The 22655-nt window shown below is 46.7% G+C and overlaps 2 protein-coding genes across 4 annotated transcripts; one reads left to right on the top strand and one right to left on the bottom strand.

The window, feature by feature from the left end:
• Positions 1–62: 62 nt before the first annotated feature.
• LOC125764931 (alpha-mannosidase 2) lies at positions 63–4986 on the bottom strand. 2 transcript variants are annotated; one of them, XM_049429663.1, is made up of 5 exons: positions 4735–4986; positions 4253–4414; positions 2109–4189; positions 946–2032; positions 63–875 (listed from the first exon to the last, which is right to left on the bottom strand). In XM_049429663.1, the coding sequence occupies exons 2-5, from the start codon at positions 4355–4357 to the stop codon at positions 729–731; spliced, it is 3420 nt and encodes a 1139-aa protein (XP_049285620.1). In that variant the 5' UTR covers positions 4358–4414; positions 4735–4986; the 3' UTR covers positions 63–728. The 2 variants fall into 2 exon arrangements, with proteins under 2 accessions (XP_049285620.1, XP_049285621.1); XM_049429664.1 differs by lacking the exon at positions 4735–4986 and adding an exon at positions 4538–4721.
• A 103-nt stretch (positions 4987–5089) lies between these two features.
• On the top strand, positions 5090–22465 carry LOC125764890 (ubiquitin carboxyl-terminal hydrolase puf). 2 transcript variants are annotated; one of them, XM_049429541.1, is made up of 17 exons: positions 5090–5876; positions 6058–7905; positions 7982–8039; positions 8106–9057; positions 9135–13268; positions 13493–14431; positions 14512–16031; positions 16099–16222; positions 16284–16471; positions 16548–16818; positions 16894–17751; positions 17817–18007; positions 18141–19104; positions 19180–19394; positions 19483–19606; positions 19664–19871; positions 19984–22465. In XM_049429541.1, exons 1-17 carry the CDS (start codon positions 5834–5836, stop codon positions 21033–21035), a joined length of 13689 nt encoding a protein of 4562 aa, XP_049285498.1. In that variant the 5' UTR covers positions 5090–5833; the 3' UTR covers positions 21036–22465. The 2 variants fall into 2 exon arrangements, with proteins under 2 accessions (XP_049285498.1, XP_049285497.1); XM_049429540.1 differs by having other exon boundaries at positions 5091–5876; positions 19981–22465.
• The last annotated feature ends 190 nt before the right edge of the window (positions 22466–22655 follow it).

Here is a 22655-nt window from a genome sequence, read left to right as displayed (position 1 = left end):
CTTTTTTCTATTATTATTACTTATTACCAAAGAAACATACTGTGTATGTGCCATAGTCAAAGTACAATGGTAATATTTAGTTTTATTCAATTATCTACAGTGCATAGTTTGTGTATACATAGGTCTTCATTCAAACAAATCCCGATGAATGTGATTCGTACTGATTGTTAAGTTCGGAACACCGCCTGGATGAAGTCGCGACATAAGGTGCACCCAATAGACTCATGGGATCACCATACTTATGCTTTCATACACCCGTTAAACATTATCTATGATATATCACACACAAGCATATACAATTCATTACCATAGTTGCGGATAAACCAAAACTTTAACACATTGAAGCAAGCGTATTTCTTTACACTTGCTGATCATTTGTGTATGCGATCATTCATTAAACATCTACAATTGGAAAAAAAAACTACATAAATAAGGAAATGTGCGATATTCTTCAGCAAAAATAACGCCTTGTACGTGTGTGGTTTTTTGAAAAGGGAAATGGGAAGGAATAAACAATCGCAATCCGTTAAGAAACTGAGCAATCTCTTCTTTAACGGTATAGATTCTCCATTACCCATGCGCGATCGGTTGTAGATCGTTGCTATTGCACAATAAGGATAAGCGGTCAATCCGCAATAACCTGAATAACCCGAAATGGTTATGTATTTGCAGCTGCTGCCCCTTCAACTTGGTTCAATTATTCCCCTCCCTTTCTCTCGGAAAGTAGTTTATCGTTTTACTATGTACGCTTTGGCATCCATCGGACAGAGGCTAATATCATCCGACTGAACCATTTCCAAGGGCTTCAGTAGCGTTAAGCGAGAGGAATAAATATCATGCCCATCATCCAGTGTGAGAAGTTTCTTGATGTTCAACTAAAAAAAAGACGTCAAAATGTATCATTATAAATCAAATTTGTGCATTACGCAGCGCGGTTATTCTTACCATTCCTTCCATGTTTGCCTCTGACCCGCAGTCTTCGAAATTGGTCCGATGAACAATTAACCCCACAGGCGATGGTCCTGACGTCCGACCAAAGCGCACGTGAGGTAACTCACGGATGGCAACGACTTCCAGTCCCCGTTCCAGTGGTTCATGGCGCGCTCCGAAACCCTCCTTTTGCAATCCTGTCCAATAGTTTTCGTTGTAGATTAGCTTATCCAGCGGATGCAGTAAACTCTGTAGCTGTGAGTGGGCCGGAAGCGTTAGAAAACCGGTCGGATAATCGGGATCCGGTTTGGAGCACGACTCACGCGACTCCAGCACTAGCCGGAAAAGATGCAACACAGGCATGTTGTCTTGAACGCCCTGGCCTAACCCACGATCGTCATCGCGCGTTAGGCGACGATCTTGCATGATTTCCATTTCACCAGAACTCAGTGAAGAACCACCGAGAGGCTGTCCGCCAAGCAGCGTCAAGCGGTAATAGTCATCCTCGATAAACATAGTCGACGGAACAGGATAATAGTTTGCCTGTATCGGAAGCTTCTGGAAACGTTTGCGTTTGATAAGCTGCATACCGTTCAGATCGGTGTAGAAGGTAGCACCGCTGTTGATGTTTGTCTGCAAGCGCATCACTATTTCCGTATTGTCTCGGTGTCCAATATCAACCAAGTTACGAATTTCCACACTATCGTCCCGCAGGATCGTCTGATGTACGGCAAACGGTAAACCAGCGGTAATGCTCGTCTCTAGTGGACCCTTCATGACCAGCACGATCGGTTGCTCGTAAGTGAGCAGGGTGGCATTACCTGCCGGATGGAAAAGGTACGCACCACTCTTGCCCGAGCTAAGTTGCATTCCGTAGCGATAGAACTCTAAATGCACCGGAACCGGCGCTTGATTGTTCTCGATCGTGAGCGATTTCAGTAGGCCTTTCGCCGTAAAAGCTGCACTCGTTGAACCACCCTCGTCAAAGCGTAAAGACATTTCCGTTGGTAATGCGTGGTCTATATCCTCCGGATAGCCTGCGGCCAGGTTAACTGTGAACGGTGACTTTGATAATATGATCGCTTTCGTATACGTGACGCCACTGAAAAGCAAAAGCGTACGAAATTAAACATAATGAAAGGCATTTAAAAATTAGCATTTGTTCGTATTACACTTACAGTGATTCTTCCGCACTGTTTCTAGAATTAATCGTGTACACACTCAATCCCAACGGTGGAACGTTGGCGCGGAATAAGAGCCTATATTTAGTGTTCGACGGCTGCGGCTGACTGATACCGTCCGGACGCGTGTGCCATGACCAAACCGGCGCGATCTGGCTCGGTACCGTTCCTCCGCTTGCATCCAGAACCATCACGAACGGACTGGCCACATAAAACTCGACGACCTCCGAGCGTGTATACGGCAGAGAGTTATGCAGAACCACCTGCTTGCTCGGCAGCTCTTCTCCTAGTATGATAGTTGGCCGGACACTGTCCGATCCATTGACCGTACGTGAATCATCGATCGAAAGGTAGCTGAAGGCCGGATCCGGATGATATACGGAGGGCTTCGTAAGCATCCGATAAACTGCCTGCTGCATGACGAATTTACAATCTTCGATTGCACGTGACATGCGCTGTGCATAATCCTCCATAACGTGATCCTTTGCTGTGCCGGTAATACCGTCGTGATGTTGGAACAACGACAGCTGTCGACGTGCATATTCTAACCGATCCGCTAGCGGCTTCCAATCGCTTGCCGGTTCCCACACATTCCAAGCATGCAACATTTCGGCTGATCGAATGTAGTGTAGCAATATCCGATCTTGCCGCTTATGGTACGGGCGCGACGTAAAATATCCGCTCCAATAATCCTGATTCACATCCGCATAAGTGAAGAAATCGCCTGTGAGCGATGGAAACTGTTCCATTCCATTTGCACCACTGGTGGCACGAACCGCATCGAAATAATCCTGCAGTGTGGCAAACTTTGCCTCCACATTCATCGACGGTTCATTATTGATGTAGTTAAACAGCTGCTCGAAATTGACCCGCTGAGCTTCCCATTCACTGCTGGTGGTGTAGCGGAAATCGTCACCAAGTGGAATGAGCACATTTCTCGTTCGGTAAAGCACGGACTTTTTACGCCACTGGTCAACTATTAACTCTGCCCGTTCGGCAACATTCTGATCGTTAATGGGTCTGGGCGGTACGTTCCACGGACAGCTCAGGCCCATGCTGGGTAAACGTTTGAAATCAAATTGGCAACAAATCTTTGGATCTGGACCACACGTGTGTGGCACATCGTACGAGTAAAATGGCATCATGTGCGTAAAAAGATCCGTATCGCCTCGCGTATCCCACAGCTGTCGCCACCGAAATTCGAGATGCTTCTTTAGTGCCAAATTCTTCTTCACGATGTAATGTGTGCGTTGGATGAGCAGATTCTCAAACCCGGAATGCTTTAAAATGTACGGCATGGTGGCCGATTGCCCGAATGGATCGATCGACCAGCTCGATACCGGTGTCACGTTGAGACGAGTTTTAAGCCATGTTTGGCCCTCGGTAAGCTGCAGCAGCATTGAGTACCAGTGCGAATTCGCTTCGTCTGACATCACCCATCCGCCCGTAACGAACTCCAGCTGGTGGTTCTTAACCAATCGCTTTACTATATCCTTCTGCTCCGCTGCCAGCTTATCATACCATTGCGCGAAGTAACTTATTTCCGCCCAAATGAAACGCAAACTCGCGTTTTCGTCCAAGTGTCTTAGCATGTTTGCGAAAATGTTTTTTGTCGAACGCTCGTAGTACTCGTCGAACGTTTGTATCCAACCAGGATCATTATGGCTGTGTGGAACCACAAACACATGTAGCTTATGATGACTGTTCCACTCACTGGGATGATATTTTATTGGCCATCCTTGCTTCCAAACGCCACCATCAATATTTTCGAAGGATACTTGGTCGTAGAGGTTCAACATTTGCACGTCCGGCTGGGGAATAATGTCCGTTCGCAGTGCACACGTTCCTGCACCACCACCGTTCGCATTTATGACCGATTCTTTCATCATTTCGCGGTCACCCAGTAGGGGCACCTTCTCCAGTATTTTGCTATCGGCATATGCATCGTCACCACCATCAACCGCGCCACGAATTGTGTCGATTTGCTTACGTATGTCGCCAAATTCCTGGTGATGTTTGTTTAATCCATTTTCCAGCTGTTTAATTTTACTTTCCAGGTACGTTATATCTTGAACGCGCTACAAGATAATACAACAATCGTAAGAACAAGACGAACAAACACAAATCAGATGTATACTCACAGTACGTTCCGCAACCGAGTAATTAAGCACAACATAAAGTATAAGGAAAAGGAACACAGTAACGCCACATAGAATAAAGGCGAATTTTCTTCTTATCCGAACCATGCTGGCACGTCATCAACAACCTCGCCGTTGCCAGTTAACACCGGTATCGAGTTGTTCCTGTAATGAAGAGGGAATGGAAGTTAAATGTGAATCTTGTCTTATCTACAAATAGCTACAATTAATGTTCGGAAATGAGTCGTGTTATCTGAAATACAAAATAGGCCGGTTCTAATATTTTACTTCTGGAACGAGGTCGCTAGTGCAAATGTTGCGATAACAACATGCAAATTACTTCCATTGTTTGTGTATTTTCTTCAGCAAAACATTTTCTCAAACCGGCAATTTGCTTCATCCTCTGTTTTTTCTTTTTTGAAAACGCAGTCATGCTAGAACAGTTCTTTACAGTAAAATAGACGCACAGAAACCATAGAACACACCTTAAATTTCGGGAAAACGAATGCGAAATTACTGGGAAACAAATTTACACAAAATGTACAAGTGTTTGAATTGTTTTTTTTTCACACTGTCAACCGAACGTCACTGTGGCAAGCAACAACACAACACAACGGCGCAGGTTGTAAGCAGAAAGCTACAACTTTGGTTTCATTGTAGGATATTTTGTTTCAGTATGCACTTTGTATGCTAATCACAAAATTGCATTTTATGATGTGCATAAAGAGAAACTTAATATGTTTAATCAAGTTAGAAGACCAATAGCTATTGAGCACAAAATTGCACTGGGAAACAAATATTAATTTAAAAACCGCGCAACGTTTAAAGTTGTAGCTATTTTGACATTTTCAGGAAATCGGCCGATAATGCGGCAAGAGGAAAAACATCAAGAAGTTCCCGATATTCCGTTAGGTGGCGTAACAAAGATAGTGAAACACGCGTGAAAGAGACTACACCATTAACACGAAACTAACACGAAGAACGTAGAAGACCTCAGTTCTATCAGCAGAATAAGACTTGGCTGTAAAAAAAGGTTCGAATGAAAATGTCTTGTTACCGCCAGGCATGCAAGTGGAGTGAGAAATGTTTTTTCCGGTGCGTTTTTCAGTGAAATCTTTATTCTACTTTGATTTGGATTGGTATCGGTGCCAGTGAACGGAGAATCAGTTGCGGTAGACTTTGCGAAAGTATATTTCGTTTCCAAGATTTGTGGAAACTGCAACACACGGATCACCGTCGTCGCCAAGAAGAAGGTACGGACGAAAGCAGGAACAGCAGTAGCAGCAGAAGCAGCAGCAGCAGCAGCAGCAAGCGGTACAAAGCGGTGGCGATGAAGACAACGGCTATGGAAGAAACAAGAGTTTGACAGCAAATGACAGCAGCAAATAGGAAGAAAGAAAGTGGTGAAAGAACTCCTGCCGAACGAGTTAGTTTAGAGTGAAAAAATATTTCATATTCTTTGGAATTTCCGCTATTTGTGGCGAAGAAAGTCGAGATACAGCACATTCGGATGGTGTCGATTGAAGGAGGAACAAAACACGTTAAAAACAAGCATCCGTACGGAGAAAACAAGAGGCAGCAAAAATGTGCGATGTTTGCTCCGGTTTTCTGAATCTTCTTGTTTCGTGTAAGTATTGCACGCCGTCCACTGACTGATCCGAATCACTTCGTTGACAGCTTGGTTCCGTTGTCGGTGTTGGTGGCCAACACCATAAACCGTTCCCAAACAACGGGTCACCGAAATCGCAATGTTTTATAAAATGCATATTTGCGGAATATTGTTTCACATGTTCTTTCTACGCTTCTAGATGAGTCCAGATTAAACGGCAGCAATGACACCGATCAACCGGTGTTCCTGCAAAAGCGTGAGGTGGAAGTCGTCCTTAACTACATCCAAACGTGGCCGAACAGGCAATGCATGTGCTGCTACCGGGAAATAAAAAACTTCGAACGGTTCAACCTGGTTGTGCAGGGTATAATATGCTTCACTGTATACCAGCTGAAGAACATCCGGAAGCTGTTGGCACACAATTTGCTGCAGGCATCGCCGAGTGCAGGCACCGGACAGACTGGCCCGAGTGCCGCCGAGACGGCAGCATCCGAAAAAGATGCCACCCCATCGACAGACAAAGTCGAAGATACGAAAGATGGGAACGATAAGACGGTGGGTGATAAAAAGGAACACCCAAACATGCTACCAACCGTTTCATCGGACTGTGGGAAAACAGAACACATTTCCAAGGATGGCGAATATGTTCTTGAGACGACAGCGAAGCTTGCAGAAGCGGACGATGGAAAGAACGTGGACAAGCAGCACCAGCCGTTGACAGTAGCGAGCAATCAATCAGCAATGGATGAAGCCTGGACATTACTGGATGTAGAAAAGCTGCTGATACTGGTGTCGAAAGTGTTCCTGCTCAACTTTCCACTGTACGTGGCCTACAAGCACAGTGTGCACACTCGCCTGGAAGAGGTTTCACCACAGGAAGTGCAATCGTTAAGTTTGTTCTGTGATTTACACGAAAGCGAAATATCGGCCTTCCTGCTGCGCAATGTGTCGTTGTTTTGTAATTATGCCGGTTTTGAGGCGATGATGCACTGTTTCGATCAGCCTGGATTACCTGTCTCGACGGCCCATGCCATCACCGCTACGAGCTCCAACATCAAGCTGTGGATTAACTATCGTTCAACCGTGCAGCTGTTCATTCCTTTACGCGTAAAGGTGTTGCAGTACATGTGTCGATTGTCCGATCAGGATCTTCGATCACCGGCTACGAAATCGATGGCCGATTTTATGTGGACTGCCATCAAGGACCCATTTGATACGCAGATTACATTCGACACGGAGGGATTGGCGCTCGCTTTTAAGTATTTCACTTCCTCCACGCTGACGATGCGATTGGCAGGGATGGCGCAGATCAATGCACACATCAACATGTTCAACGATATCTGCACGTCGGAAACGGTTTCCGAAGTAGAAGCGGTGGGACTAAAGCTGGCCAATTGGTTATCCGAGAATCAGATTATTTCACACCTTTTCGGACCGAACCTTCACGTGGAGGTTATCAAACAGTCGCATATTGTGCTTAATTTTCTAGCGGTCGAAAATCAGATCACCGAAGAACACATTACGCTGATGTGGCAAGCGGCCCAGTTGAAACACTGCTCCAAGACGATATACGATATTTTGCCTTCGTTGGTCAAGAACCTCGCACCGAAACCAGCCACACACCTGTACTCGCTGCTGTGTCGGCTGGATCTCAAGGAACATACCGAGCAGAGCATCTACATTGCATCCGCTTTAACTAAGCTAATTTGGATGCGCGACTGTTCGCGACAAACGCTTATCGATATGAGTAAATCGGCCGGTGCCACTGCTAATGATATAGCAGCGGGACGTGGTGATTATAACGAGCTCCCGTCCAGCTCAGAGAATAGCGTTAGCGTGGATGGTACTAATAGTGAGGATGAGCATCCCGAAGACGATAGTTCCGATCCAGATATACCGTCGGTACCGCCGGTGGTTGTAGCCGGTATCCATAAACCTCCCGGTCCGATCCTGCGTATGGGTCCGGACCGTGAGGGTGAATCCGACAATGGAGCACCTCCTTGCAAGCAGGCACGCCATAAAATTTGTTGTGATGAAACTACTGATGGTGAGTACTATTTGCTGTTGATTGGTGCATTGTTTTGTGTATGCTAGAATGAATCATTTTTCATTTCAAATTACAGACAGTATCAAGGTGGAACCTGATATTTACGATGTTCATCAAAGAATAAAAGAGAAAATGTAAGTTCCGTCGAGTATGCATTTTACAATCCAGACAATAATATGCTTCCTTATCGCATTCCACAGAAGAATCCCACTGATGACTCGTTCGATCACTGCCTTCAACGAAGATGCTACCAGCAGTGACGAATGCATCGATGTGGATGAAGCTTTTTTAATGCGCAAAAAGTTACGCAAAAAACGTCGCAAAATAAGCGGCCTAACACGCAAAGAGTTGCAGGAGTTGCAAGAAAGTGTATCCGATGTGGAGGACAGCGATCTGTTGGCAGCAATGCTTCCCGATAGTGACTGTAGCGATAACAATCTGCAGACGTCTGTATTGCGGCACATTCAACAACAACAGCAGCAACAGCATCACCATCATCATCACCACCACCATCATCATGGTAGTCCTTTGGGTCCAGTAATGGGAATGAACGAGCGCGATCAGCTGATCGGTCGGGCAGGCAACAGTCTTATGGGTGCCGCTGGAGTCGCGGCACTGAATGATGATGTTTCCAGTTTTATGGGCGCAATGGGCGAGGGTCGGTTGATTAACTTTCTGAACGCGGCAGATGCGGCCGACCACGATGGCAGCTGTTCGTCGCCTATGAGCAACAAATCGGAAAAGAATATGGCTGACTTTGATGATGAGGATTCGCCGTGTGAAGAGGAACTCGCACAGTTAGCGGCGCGTGCTGAATCACTGCATCAAGGGTTTCCCATCTCGCGACCACGGTCGATCGGTACCGTAGCAGGACCGTCACCATTACGTCCGGGTACTGGTGGAATGGGATTGATGAAACATTCACCCCATCAGCACTCGCCTGGAATGCATCGAATGGGTGCCAATAATGGAGGGATAAAGATGGCCAAAGGAGGATCTACAAAAACGAAGGATATTCTGCAAGCTACGGCCGCTGCTGCAGCTTCTGCCGGTCCCGTGGGTAATATGATGATCGGGAATCCTTACCGGTTTCCCGACGTCTGCCTGCCGGGTAACACCTTGCTGTGGGATCTTCTTCAAGACGATAAGATTGTAAGTAGTACACCGTTGGCAGATGAGGATCTGTAATACGCTGTTACTAACATTGTTATTCTTACTCAAATTTGCAGGGTCAGCTGGGTGAATCGATCGCACTGGAAGCGGAAAAAGTTCTCGGTACCTTGCTTTGCTTCCACACGGATAAGCACATTCGCACGCGGTTTATCGAAGGCTGTCTGCAAAACTTGGCCGAAAACCGTAGTGTAGTGACGAGCTTGAAACTGCTACCAAAGTTGTTCGCATCATTTCAGCAGTTCCGGGATGTGACTACGCATCAGGTCGTTCTGTGGTCGGAACGACAGCATCGAATGATGTTTCACTTTTTCAACAATCTGAAACATTACTCCGCAACTTACCGGAACAGTGTGAACGCTGCCAGTGTGCAAACGGATAGCATGAGTCAGAGTGGACCGCTTTACTCGCATGTGACCCAGATACAAGTGCGTTTACAGTTTCTGACGTCCGTGTTTAGTGATGTTGGATCGCCGCGAAATTTCCGGTTAACGTTGAATCAAGTGGACAGCTTGTGGAGCTGCCTGGCCAACGATCCAGAATGCAGTGATTGTCTGTTTTCCTGGCTGCAGGCGCAGGTGAAAGGTGGCGATACGCATGCACTCGGGTTGAATGCTATCCAGCATCTGTATTTGAAGCGCCTATCGGAGCTGAAACCGGAAGGAATATCGATGGTTGCGTTGGGTTTGTTTCAGCAACTTTTCACCCTTGGTCGGGAAGAGCTTTTCGGACAACCGAACGATGGTAATGAGCGTGATCGTGAGATGGACAACGTTGGCATGGAGCACTTGTGGAAGATAGCACTGCGTGCGACAAATACCGATGTGTCGCTTTCCGCCATTCAGTACATCAACACCTACTATATGGAGAAGCAGCTGAAGTATGAGCATCAGTTTGTGGAACAGTGTATGAACCATTTGTCGCAAGCTGTCGAAGAACTGAACCAACATTCGGACAACAATGGCCCGGAGACAGAGTATGCCTTGCTGTGTGTGCAGCGTGCATTAATGCTGCTCAATACCCATCTCGATACATTCCGGCGGCGATATGCGTACCACTTGCGTCGTTGGGCTCTTGAAGGCAAAGATATCGGGGCATACAGCGCCCTGCGTACGGAAGGTCCTGGACCACCGTTCAGAATCGTGCTGCAACCAGCCGGCGTACCCGATAAATCATTTCTTAACATGCACGCGAGTGATCTTGTGGCTGATTTGAAGGCGGAAATTGCGAAATGGTGGGAAAAGTATCAAGGAGCACCACAAGCAAAAGCGACTCAACCGCCCAGCAGTAGCAACGCTGTCAGCGGAGGCGAACAAACCAGTTCGGGAAGTCCAGCCCCGGTTCTAGGATTACTGCTGAACGATGGGCCGTTGAGAATCATCACGCAGGGACAGGAAATAACGTCCGAGTACGATGAACGCAGTTTGGCCGATGTTGGCTTCAAGGATAATCAAATGGTGTATGTGTCACTCGGTGGTCGCAGCGGCAGAAGGCGCGAGCAGAATGAAAACCCTTCGATGCAACCTCCGCCATCGAAGGATTGTTTGCCGACGCTCTTACTGCTGAAAGCACCGTACTTTGAGCAATTGTTCCGCTTGATGCAAACTTTGGGTGATATGAAAATCAGTGTCACGGGGGAACGCTGTCAGCCCAACACCAAAGCCCAGCTACTGTCGCGGCGTGTGTGGGACATTCTTGCAATGCTACCAACATGTCCTTCCTTCTTCAGCACGCTGAAAAATCTCTCTTTTAAGTGTGCTACCACCGCAAATCGCCAGAATGCGGGCGAGAAACGTACAACCGCGAACAGCAGTAAGAATTCATCCAGTGGTGACGAAATTACGGGAGAATTGGCAAAGGATACAGATCCACTGCTGGGTGGTTGCTATACGTTGGAAGAAATTCTTGATCCATATAATTTGCAAAAGTTCATGTACGCCTTGCACATAGTGGAGAGTCTGTGCAAATCAAAGTTTGTGGGCAATTGCTGTGGGAGTGTGGCTGGCAGTAGCTCCGGAGCAGTGCACTTGAAGCAAATGCCGTTTGCCGAGAGTGGTAACAATCGTGGTTCCATCGGTGTTGCCGGGACGAGTTCCAAGACGTTATCGGTAAAAAATCAACTGAAGCTGAAGATTTCTTCTTCGAAATCATTGAAAATGCAACAACAAACCAGTCCGAGACAAGGCACCGTGATGGTACAAGACTCACCCGCTGCGGGAAACAACAATCGATCGCCTTCAAAGGGCAAACGATTGGATTTTGCGCCCAATTCACCGGGACCAGGTGTGGTAAAACCAACACCATTGTGCGGTGAAGACGATCGTTCGGTGATAATGGCAAGGGACCGGCCAGATGGAAACATGGATAACAAGGAAAATAAACCCGACTCCGATGGTGGTTCGTGTTCAACTAAACCCGATGATCAGCTAACAGCAGATTCACAACAATCGAGCGATTGTGCGCAGGAAGTGTCAGGCATGGGTAGCATGCAGCAGGATGCAGCACAGTTGCAAGGATCGGAAGAACTTAAGAAGCAGGAAACCTGCCCAGAGTCGACTAGCGATCCGAACGAACCGGGTACCAGCTCGTCCCGTGTGGTCGAGTGGAGCGATGAATTTATGCGATGTGGTGGTTTGGCCCATTTGTATCGCATTTTCCTTTCCGGTGTGCTACAAAAGTCTACCGACGGTTCCGACGAGAGTGAACTGAACGAATGGCGTCACGATTGTCTTGCTTCGTTACTGCGCATCATGTGTCTGTTGGGAATGGACGAGCTAAAAACGACCGAAACAGAAGGCAACGGGGTCTTGATTCCGTCCTTAAATCGGGACACGATGGCATTATTCGAACCACGTCCCACTCTCGAGCGGATCGCGTCAATCTTGAACGAGGAATCGCTCCCGGTGAATCCTAACCTTTTCAAAACGGGTATGTTCGGTCGTCCGCAGGTAATACATTACGTCATGAATTTGCTCGTCTGTTATGCACACTCCTGCAAGGAAGTGCGTCGGTTGCTGTGGACAATCGAGGCAAACTCTCATTGGCTGCAGCGTTTGATACTGGATGATCCAGAACCAGCCGTTCGACGGGAGGCATGTGCGGCACTGTACCGGCTGTGTTTAGGTAATGCGCAAACGTACTACGAGCTGATGGCACCGTTACTTTCGAAGCTGGTGGCACTACTCCCGCTGGCGGAAAATATGAAACCACAGGCCCTGAACGTTGCTGCTGGTGGCGGCGGTATCTACGGTATGCTATTGTCGGCGGGTGACGAAGGAAAGGAACCGTACGGGCCAGCTTGTAGAGACTATTTCTGGTTGCTATGCCGGTTGGTGGATTCGCTTTCTCCGGAGCTGCTCCGAGGAAATGCTGGCAGCTCTACTAGCGACGAAGTACAGCCACGGGATGCCATTGGATTGGATGCCATGTGTCAGCAGGTGGCCCGCAGCATTCTTGAGCGCGATTATCTGGAAAGTCGACACGGCAGTCCTGACGATGGGTTGTTCGGGCTGCTGAATTTAATGGCAAATTTGCTAAAATTCGATCCAGTGTTCAAGTACAGTGTAGCTGGGCAAGAATTTATGGTCAGTGTGTTTTGCTGTCTGTTCGAACTGCCATCCCCCGAGGATCGCGAAAAGCCAAAATGTAAAAGTCATGCGGCACGGGCAGCTGCGTACGATTTGTTGGTCGAGATGTGTCGCAACGCACCGAAGAATTATCTTCTGCTACACGGAAAGCTGATGCAGCAACATCGGGCCGGACCACATTCGCCGTATCCGTGGGATTATTGGCCACAGGACGAAGGTCGTTCCGAATGTGGCTATGTCGGGTTAACGAATCTTGGTGCAACCTGCTACATGGCATCGTGCATTCAGCATCTCTTCATGACACCTCAAACGCGTGATGCCATCTTATCCATCTCAACCGATGCGCCGCAAAAGCACAAAGCGACACTCTATGAACTGCAGCGCATGTTTGCCTATCTGATGGAGTCGGAACGGAAGGCGTACTGTCCGCGTTCGTTTTGCCGAGTTTATCAGATGGATCATCAGCCGTTGAACACAGGCGAACAGAAGGATATGGCAGAGTTTTTCATCGATCTCGTTTCGAAGCTGGAGGAAATGACGCCGGAGCTGAAGAATCTTGTCAAACGCATCTTTTGTGGTGTCATCAGCAATAATGTTGTGTCCTTAGTGAGTTTTTACACGTCCCGTACACCGAAGACTGCTAAAAGTACTCTTTTGCAGTGGTTCATTGGTGGCTAAGGAATGTCCGAGACAAACGATAGTTTAACGGTTGTTAAATTTAAAATGAAAAATATTAGCAACAGTTAAACGTAAATTTGTATCGGTAATTCCGACGCATCGATCGCGAACAATGCTTTCTAATTGTACATCTTTGTTCCTCTTTTTTGTAGGATTGTGGACATGTGAGTAGAACGCTGGAGGAATTTTATACCGTCCGTTGCCAGGTGGCAGATATGCGCAATTTGCATGAATCGCTTGACGAAGTTACTGTTAAGGATACGCTAGAGGGTGACAATATGTACACTTGCTCACAGTGCGGCAAAAAGGTGCGTGCGGAGAAACGGGCCTGCTTTAAGAAACTGCCACAGATACTGTGCTTCAACACGATGCGGTACACATTCAACATGGTAACGATGCTGAAGGAGAAGGTGAACACACACTTTTCTTTCCCGATGCGTCTGGACATGTCTGGTTACGTGGAGAAAACACTGATGCCACACCACTATCAGGAGGAGAAACGAAAATCGCAAATGCGCCGATCACACTCCCGAAACGTAAGCGAATCTTCTGCAACAGGCGAAGCGAATCCGGCTGGTGCGCCCGGATCTAATGACGATAACAGTAGCAGCAGCGCTAGCAGTAACACTAGCAACAGTAGTAGTACCGGCATTATGAGCACAAGCAGTGATTGTAATGCTGCTAGTAACGATAACAAAACTAACGGAGCTACAACGACCATGGATAAGCAGGATAGTGAAGACGTCGAGATGAAGGCTGCTGGATCTGATGAGAAAAGCAACGCCGAGCGAAAGAACGATACGGCGAACGGAAACCTTAGCGATAGTAGCAATGGTGACCTGCAACGACAGCAGCAGACGATGGATGAGGAAGAATCGGAGGATTTCAATGAGAACTACGAATACGATCTGGTTGGCGTTACGGTGCACACAGGGAATGCGGACGGTGGGCATTACTATAGCTTCATTAAGGAGCGCAATGAAGACGGTGATCCGAATCACCAGGAACGCTGGTTTCTGTTTAATGACGCTGAGGTGAAATTGTTCGACCCATCACAAATCGCGGCAGAATGTTTTGGTGGCGAAATGACGGTAAGTTATTTTGAGATTTAGCACAGAGAAGGAGTGGTTTTTCGATAAATTTGTTACATGTTCTTTATTTCTCCTTGCAGAGTAAAACATACGACTCGGTAGCGGAAAAGTATTTGGATTTTAGTTTTGAAAAAACGAATTCGGCGTACATGCTGTTCTATGAATGGCGTTCCAACAAGGGCAAGAATGTGCAGCGTGATCAAGTCGATCAACAGCAAGCATCAACGTCATCGTCTGCTACGGAAAAACGAGCTACCGGTGTGCCCAACAACAATGTAGATAGCAAGAAGAGAACATTCACTAATTCTACGAAAAGTACTGTGAAATCACCGATCAAAAATCCGGTAAAATCCACCAATATGCCGGACAGGGAGGCCTGTAGTAAGCAGCAAGACCCGATACTTTCCCCACCAAAGGAAAACCTCACCATGTCAGATGTTGGAAAATTGGCGAACAGAGAAGCAGCAATTACCACGGCTCAATGTGCGTCTAATCCCACGGTTGCAGCTTACAATTCGAAAACGTTTTCTGTGTCGCAAGCATCGTTTTCGGCATCGTCCCAACAACAGTTAGCTGCCTCGAAAGCTGTATCGAATAACAGCAAGGCTGCAGCAGGGCAGGAGAAACAGGACGCAAATAAAAATGGCAATGCTGCAGCAACGCGAGAGCAGCTGGTAACGAACGCTGATCCACTGAAGGAGCGCCAGTTGGCTACGTGTGATGTTGCCGTAGGTCAAACGCCAGCGAGTAATGAACGTGATCAAGAGACTGAACAATTCATCCAACAACTTAGTGAAGTAGCTAAAGAAAGTAATAACCTAAGTAAATGTGATATAGATACTAAGCTTGCTAGCACTGCTAGAATACCATCAACAACATCATCACAGCAGCAGGAAGCTGAAGTGGCATCCACCAGAGCAGTCAGTCCTGCGCCAACGATAGCATCGCTTGCCAGCACTGCTTCGCTCTCGCCAGCATCTACCGCATCGACAGCATCCGTCACTTCGGCCGGAGCCGCCACGGCTGTTATTGCACCAACCATTAGTGTACCGTCGGTTCCCGTTTCCACTCCATTGCATCCGCTGATTGTACCTCTTGCTGGTTCGTCCGTCGCATCCGGATCTGTGGTATCGTCGTGTATGGGCGCATTAAGTGGACCAGGACCACCGTCGGTTATGGGTTTTCAGGGATCGACATCATCCGCACCATCACCCTCGGCCATGCTGCATGGCGTTGTTGCGGAACCATCACCTTCGTCTTACTCGTCAATATCATCACTTTCTGCACTAACGGCGACTGTCGGTGGTAATATAGCGTTACCGATGGCTGCTGTCGTAGGACCTACGCCTGGGGGGCCGGGATCATCTTTCAGTGCTGTTACGTCCCACGCAGTGTTACAGTCTTCAAGTTCGCCTGGTTGCTCAAGCGGCTCGGGTAGTGGAAGCACCAGTGGTTCAGGATTGGTAATGGTGAATCGGATTAACCAATCGAATAAACGACTCCGGCGTCGGCCTCTGTCAAAGGAGCTAGAAGAATGGATATGGCAGGATAACAGACATTTCCTGCAGGATCGAAACATCTTTGAGCACACGTACTTTAAGTAAGTGGAAGTGAACTGGAAGAACAAATGTTTTACAAATTTTCAACGATTCACTTTCCCATTGCAGCTTTATGTGGCAAATTTGTGGTCACATACCTCAAAGCTTGTTGGCGCTGCCGGACATAACGAGCATTGCCGCACAACTTTCGGTGTCGTTTTTCATCGAGACATTTATACACGCAAAGGAAAAGGTAAGTGATTTCCGCCCTATTCGAAGAACCGTGCCTAATACTAAACATATTTTTTCGCCAGCCAACAATGGTATTGTGGGTAGAATTGTTGACGAAACAGTTCAATGCCAGCCAGGAAGCTTGCGAATGGTTTCTCAGCCATATGTCCGCAGAACCTTGGTGGCCCGTACAGGTTCTAATACAATGTCCGAATCAGATGGTTCGTCAAATGTTTCAACGGCTGGTGATACATGTAATTCAACGGTTAAGGTAAACTCTATTGCCTATTCGGAGAAGATATGTCCTAGAAATTGAATTAATTTATCTATTGCACTCTCTTTCACAGACAAAGTCATTGTAGTTTGTATCTGAAGGCAGAGACGGATATTGATGGGAACGAAATAATAGGAAACGTTTCTTGTGTGACACGATTCATTAAATCGCTCATTATGCTGATGGAGCATGGTGCCAAGGCACATTCGAGGCATTTGTCCGAGTTCTTCGGTTTGCTGTATGAATTTTCTCGCATGGGCGAAGAGGAAGCACTGTTTTTGCTGCGCATTAACGTAATACGAAGTGTGGCCGATTTTTACCTTGGTCACAAAGGACAGGAATGTGTAAGTACCATTTTCCAAGGCAATACGTCTAGATTCGTTTGATTATCGTTGTGTTTTTGTGACTGTTTTTTTTAGATCGATGCAAATTCGGACAATGAAGAAAATTCATCGGATGAAGCGTTAACTGTCGATAAATCGCGTCCAGCATCGTTGGATAAGATGATCGCATTAGTTGCTTCCCTGGTGGAACGATCCAGAGGGCCAGATTTACGGCTGCATTTGTCCGCGCGAGACTACAATGCGATTGCGGGCGGTAAAGGTTTTCCGTTTTTGTACCAACAGATTAAGGACAACATAAATCCGCAACAAACGCGCCATCTAATCCATGCATTGTGTCGATGCGATGAACGGCTTGCTAGCCAGATTATAGCGATGCTATTCACCGCCGTCACCAAGCACACGGAACTGTGTGGTCCTTTCTTCAAGCTGATTACCTTGCTGACGGAATCTTCTGGCGGACCGTCAGGTCTTCCGTGCTTCTCGCAGCTCGTGCTGCAACGTGTCTGGGATGCTGCCGAGTACTGTCCACAGTCCGCTCTCGATTGGTTGGCCGTACAGGCACCGCGCAACAAGATCGTCCACAATTGGATTCTACAGTCGGCCGACAGCTGGGTGGAACGGTTTTTACTGGCACACGGAAACGCACGGGTCCGAAATGCTGCCGCCTATCTGTTGGTGTCTCTAGTGCCTTCGCAGAGCTTCCGGAACAACTATCGGGCAACATCGCACCATAAGTTATCGATACACGTGTTTCAGCATCGTGAGATATCCTGCGAAGCGCAGCTTATCCTGCACACCATACTGAATCTGCTCCTGCTGCTACTGCGTTCGGCAAGAAATTACACGGACATTAACCTGCATGGCACGAGCAAGTTTACCGCGTATTTTAACCTGCTAACTTACTGTTTGGTATCGAAGACGGAGAAATTGATGGTAATTATTAACTTGTGACTCTATCTTTGCGAGGAAAACGACCTAATGGTATGTCCTTTTTCTAGGTTGGCCCACACTTGAGAGCTTTGTGGGATCTGTTTCACCCAAGGCTGTCAGAACCGGCTGTGCCGGCACATCACAACAAACAGGCGTTGCTAGCGTTTTGGTATCAAGCCACACTGGACTGTCCGGAAAATGCGAGCCTTGTGGCAAACTGTCCAGATATAACACGGAACATTGCATTTAACTACATTTTGTAAGTACATTGTGTGATACATGGTATGGATACAAAACAGTACAATCGTTTCGTTGTGGAGAAGATGTTTTAATTTAGCAAAGAAAAAAATATTATTTTTAATCATTTGTATGTTTTATCTCCTCCCCTTAAGAGCGGACCATGACGATACGGAAATAGTGACGTACAACCGTGCAATGTTGCCAGTGTACTATGGCTTGCTACGAATGTGCTGCCAGCAGAGCCGTCTGCTTACCAGACAGTTAGCGGCACACCAGAATTTGCAGTGGGCATTTAAAAACATTACACCACACCCGACCCAGTACCCGTTGGCCGTCGATGAGCTTTTTCGCTTGATGACTCTCTTCGCCCAACGTCACCCCGATGCAAGCGAAGCCGAACAGCGTGATGTGACCATCTTTCGCCGAACGACGCTAACGGCCTATCTTAACGGGCTAGATGCTCGTGTGTCGTGGGGCACGCTAATAGCGGCACTACGAATTCTCGTGGATAACGACGATGACCGATTGTACGTGGTACTGAACGGTGGCATAACGCTTTGCTTCGACGCACTACACACACTGCATTCGATGTACCACGAAGCGACGGCTTGCCATGTGTTTGGAGATCTGCAAGAGTTGCTGACGGAGGTTATTTTACTAATTAACACCCTGCGCGCTAGCAGCCGTGAGCAGAAGAAACGTCCTCAGCCAGCTTTGATGAAGGGTCTGCCCGATGCCGTACGCCGATTGGCCACGCTGCTGAACACATTCAATCCACCGGAGATGCGTAACCTAGCGTTAGAGGTGTTGAAGGAACTGGTGAAATGTGCACCACCGGACATAATCACGACTGTGCTGGTACCACTGCTGACGAATTGTCACGCACCGCACGTGAACCATCTAATCCATCAGGCGAACAGCACGGGCAGCAGCAACTCGCCAGCGATATCGAACGCGGCCGTTTCAGCTGCTGCCTCATCATCCATCGGTCCGCTAGGTTCATACTTTCCCCGGCGGGGCATGAAAGCGACCTGGCCACCAGTGTCCAAAAACACACCCCGTCCACCGAAAGCAATGATGCAGATGAACATTCCACAGGCACAGATATGTGAAAAGGTACGAACTTTGTTATTATAATGCTGTAAAAGTGACGAGAAATTCATGTAATGTGGCAATGATGTTTTTTTGCAGGGTTTGGACAAAGATTTCGATCTTGCACTCGAACTGTTTTATCGACCGTATCACGAATTTCTGGACATCATGTTCCGTGTAGCAGTGACGTCAAACCATTTTAGTGAACCATTGGTGCACCTCTCACTGTTAACCGGCATTGAAGCGGTAGTGCTACACTTTAATATTTTTGCTAAGTTTTGGGTTGGAATTTACAACAATAAAACAACACATCGGTAAGTCGCGGTACCGAATGCGAATGCTAAAGTGTCTCACACAGAGAGGTAGCTAATGGATTTCCGCACCATTTCTAATCCGTTACAGATACGCTGAAATGCTCATACAAAATCCACTGCTAATCGATTACATCGACAACGTATTGAGAGACGAAAGACTGTCGCTAAACGATCCTATAATAGCGAATTTTATCGAAATCTATTATCCAAAGGTAAGACTGCTGATAACTGCTGCATATGAGAAGCTAATTGCAATATATTCGTTGCAGATAAAATCGCGTCTTGTCGTGCCACGGTTGCTGGAATCCATCTGTCAGTTATTGCCGGACAAGAATAATCTGGAGGATATATGTGGCGATCTGCAGGCGATTCGAATTATTGGCCAGCGTACAGGAATACCGAGCTCTGTGAAGGGTGCACTGCAGAATTCGCTCCATGCCGTACTAACAAAGTTTAAGGATGAAATCTACAGTGATGGTAAGTGGCCGCCAAAAAGAAAAACTGCTGCACTTCAAGAGAAGTCTTTTAGGCGCTGGTGACAGAGTCGTAATGCATGCACGATTGAATGTTTTGTTTATCATTCCAGAAGAAATACCTACGAAAAAACGAAAAGTGACTGTGCCACACATAACGATTCATCCCGTTGTTCGATCATCCGCCTCTGGTGAGACTTCTGGCATGGCGGCTACTCAAACAGCGGAGTTAGCACAACCGACAGCAATCGTGCCAGAAGGATCGATGGCCAAAGCTACACGACTTAAGGAAAATGTACCACCATCGATTGAAATCACCGTACAAAACAAACCAGGTGCTTCCTCCGGTGCTGGAAGTGTGATAAAACCGCCAACCTCCACCGAAAATGCTGCCTCCGAGAACGAGGCCCGAAATCAACCAACGGCGTCAACGAGCGGAACTACGGTGCCAGCTTGTGAAGCTGCAGGAGCGGCCCAGACCACAGCGCACGGTAACACCGATAAAGAGCGTGATATGAAAAACAGTGAGAAGGCTGGTGTACACCCTACGGATGAAAGTGAAACCATTGGTCCAACGGTAATGGACACCGGTCCGAGCGGCGAGCAGAACCCGCAACAACAACAAAAGCAGCAAGAGCAGTATCTACGTAATTTAGTGAAAGACATCGAGAGCCATATTGAACTAATATTTGAATGTTTGGATGATGATGAAGTGGATAACGCAACCGAAGCCAATATCCAGCAGCATCAGCCACTCGATGAACTGGATGAACGGATCGCGAAGGGTTCGGCAACCATCATCTCTACCAAGGCTGAGTTGAGTGCGTCACCAGCGACTGTTTCAATGACCACAAAGCGACAAACTGATGCAATGGAACAGCGCGACGATATCGTCATCGTTAGCAGTACCAACAGCGGTTGTCATGCTGCGGCTGCAACAGTTGAAGCGGCAACCGCAACCGAGGTAACGGAATGCAGCAATACTGCTGGTCAGCAGCAGTTCGCCAACGTTAGTAAGGTACCGAAGAAGTCCATTGTTCAGGAATCAAAAGATAGGGCAACTGAAGAGAGTACTTTTGAACAGCGGAAGGCCACTTCTCCCAAACCGGAAACCTGTCCAGACGAAGAAGATGAGAAGAATTCGCTGTCGAAACCTGTAGTATCTTAAAGAATGCAAGATTAGGAATGAAAGTAAAAGAAAGTAATGTAAAGAAGGAGCCGAAAAGCATATAGTAGAAGAAGAAGGTGCTAAAAGAAGAATAAGCGAAAGGCACTACAACATCTACATACATGGTCGTTTCCGCCAAAGGCGCAAATAACAGATTGCTCATACAGGAAACTTTTCCCGGTCGAACATGTGCGGCCGATTAAGCCGATCTTGCTGTGGTTCGATCGCATGAAATAATCATGCCTAAGGGATGAAGTTTAATTTCTAATTGTATTTTTAAGTTTCTTTTTTTTCTCGTTTACTCATTCGCCTATCGTTATCGCGATTTTGGAGCGCATAATCATTATTCTTAATTATTTTTTGCAAAAAACCACACCCTGGTTTTCCTGTCCTAATGATTTGTAAGGGTAGTGGAGAAGTGGTCGCGAATTAATAATCACTAAAAGCATCACTTGGACTGGACAGGTGGTGTGTGCAGGTATCGAAGGAACCTAGTTTTCGAATTGAGAGAGAAAAAAATGTTAATAGGTAGGGCTAGGACACACGGAAGGAAAGGCAGAGCTCTAGTTTTGCGTAAGTAATCAGTTATAGAGGCAGGCATTGTGATGGATTATTTAAATAACCGTACATCGATTGAACTTATTTTGCGATTGACAAAGGATGATGCTCTTCTTGGCGTTTGCAAGGAAAAAGGTTGAAAGACGGATCAGAAACTATGTTATATGCTACACTGCGTGAGGACAGTGTAAATGCTTCGTATTAAGGCCCTGTTATATTAAGTGCCGAAAAAGATCGGACATATACGTTCAACATTGCTCTGTTTAGGAAAACAAGCGGCAATGCTTCCAGCAGCGACACACACTGCGTGTAAAATCGATTCAAACGTTTATGCTTTTACAATTTTTAAACAGTTTTCTTTTCTCTATTGCCGACGGGCACACAGTGACTTACCGAGTAGCTCCGATTTGCTTCGATGCGTTTGTATGTTGTACCTACGTTGAAATTACCAGCTGTGTAAATTGATAAAACACGCGTTTTTTTGTTGTTGTTGCAAATTCTACGTCGATTGATTCGTCGGTTTTTATGCTTTGTATCTACAGCTCGTTCCATCAACCACCATCATTATTGTCCCTTGTATTGTATCTCCTTCCTCGCTCTCTCTGTCTCTGGTTTCGCGATCCTTATTTCATGGCGACGGGCGTGATCAGGCGTGAAACGAACTACATAGATTAAAGTTGTGCACTACGAAGAAAGTAATACAAACTGCCCCTCGTAGAAGGCAGGCAATGGTATAAGGGTGCAGAGAGATATCTTATTTATTGTAAAATTTAGCTAGTCTAAAAATTTCCTTTTTTTATCCTTTATTATCTTCAGCAAGTTCTTTTATGTTCAATTTATTAAAAATTATTATCGTAAATCGATGGTAAAAAGTGATGTTGAATCTTGCATCGTTCGTAAGTTCGCATCCGAAAATGTTGAACCAGTTTAACAACGGAAACACCATTGTGGAACATTTTTGGAAATCTTGTTTATTTCCTCGTGATTGCTTGCATATTCGCTCAACAGCACATGCAGACGGTTTCAAAATTTGAAACATATTCGAATTTCGAACCGAGTTTC

This window comes from Anopheles funestus, chromosome 2RL (genome assembly GCF_943734845.2).
Source record: "Anopheles funestus chromosome 2RL, idAnoFuneDA-416_04, whole genome shotgun sequence".
NCBI classification, from domain to species: domain Eukaryota; kingdom Metazoa; phylum Arthropoda; class Insecta; order Diptera; family Culicidae; genus Anopheles; species Anopheles funestus.
The sequence above is the reverse complement of the archived record's forward strand: the minus strand, read 5'-3'. Positions and strand labels throughout refer to the sequence as shown.

Bases quoted from the DNA above. Each gene is read 5' to 3' on its own strand.
- LOC125764890 (XM_049429540.1), top strand. From the start codon at position 5,834: ATGTGCGATGTTTGCTCCGGTTTTCTGAATCTTCTTGTTTCGT. The intron at 17,752-17,816 runs GTAATTATTAAC...TCCTTTTTCTAG, and splicing joins CGAAGACGGAGAAATTGATG to GTTGGCCCACACTTGAGAGC. The intron at 19,395-19,482 runs GTAAGTCGCGGT...AATCCGTTACAG, and splicing joins AACAATAAAACAACACATCG to ATACGCTGAAATGCTCATAC.
- LOC125764931 (XM_049429663.1), bottom strand. From the start codon at position 4,357: ATGGTTCGGATAAGAAGAAAATTCGCCTTTATTCTATGTGGCGTTACT. The intron at 4,190-4,252 runs GTGAGTATACAT...ATTATCTTGTAG, and splicing joins ACTCGGTTGCGGAACGTACT to CGCGTTCAAGATATAACGTA. The intron at 876-945 runs GTAAGAATAACC...TCTTTTTTTTAG, and splicing joins AGGCAAACATGGAAGGAATG to TTGAACATCAAGAAACTTCT.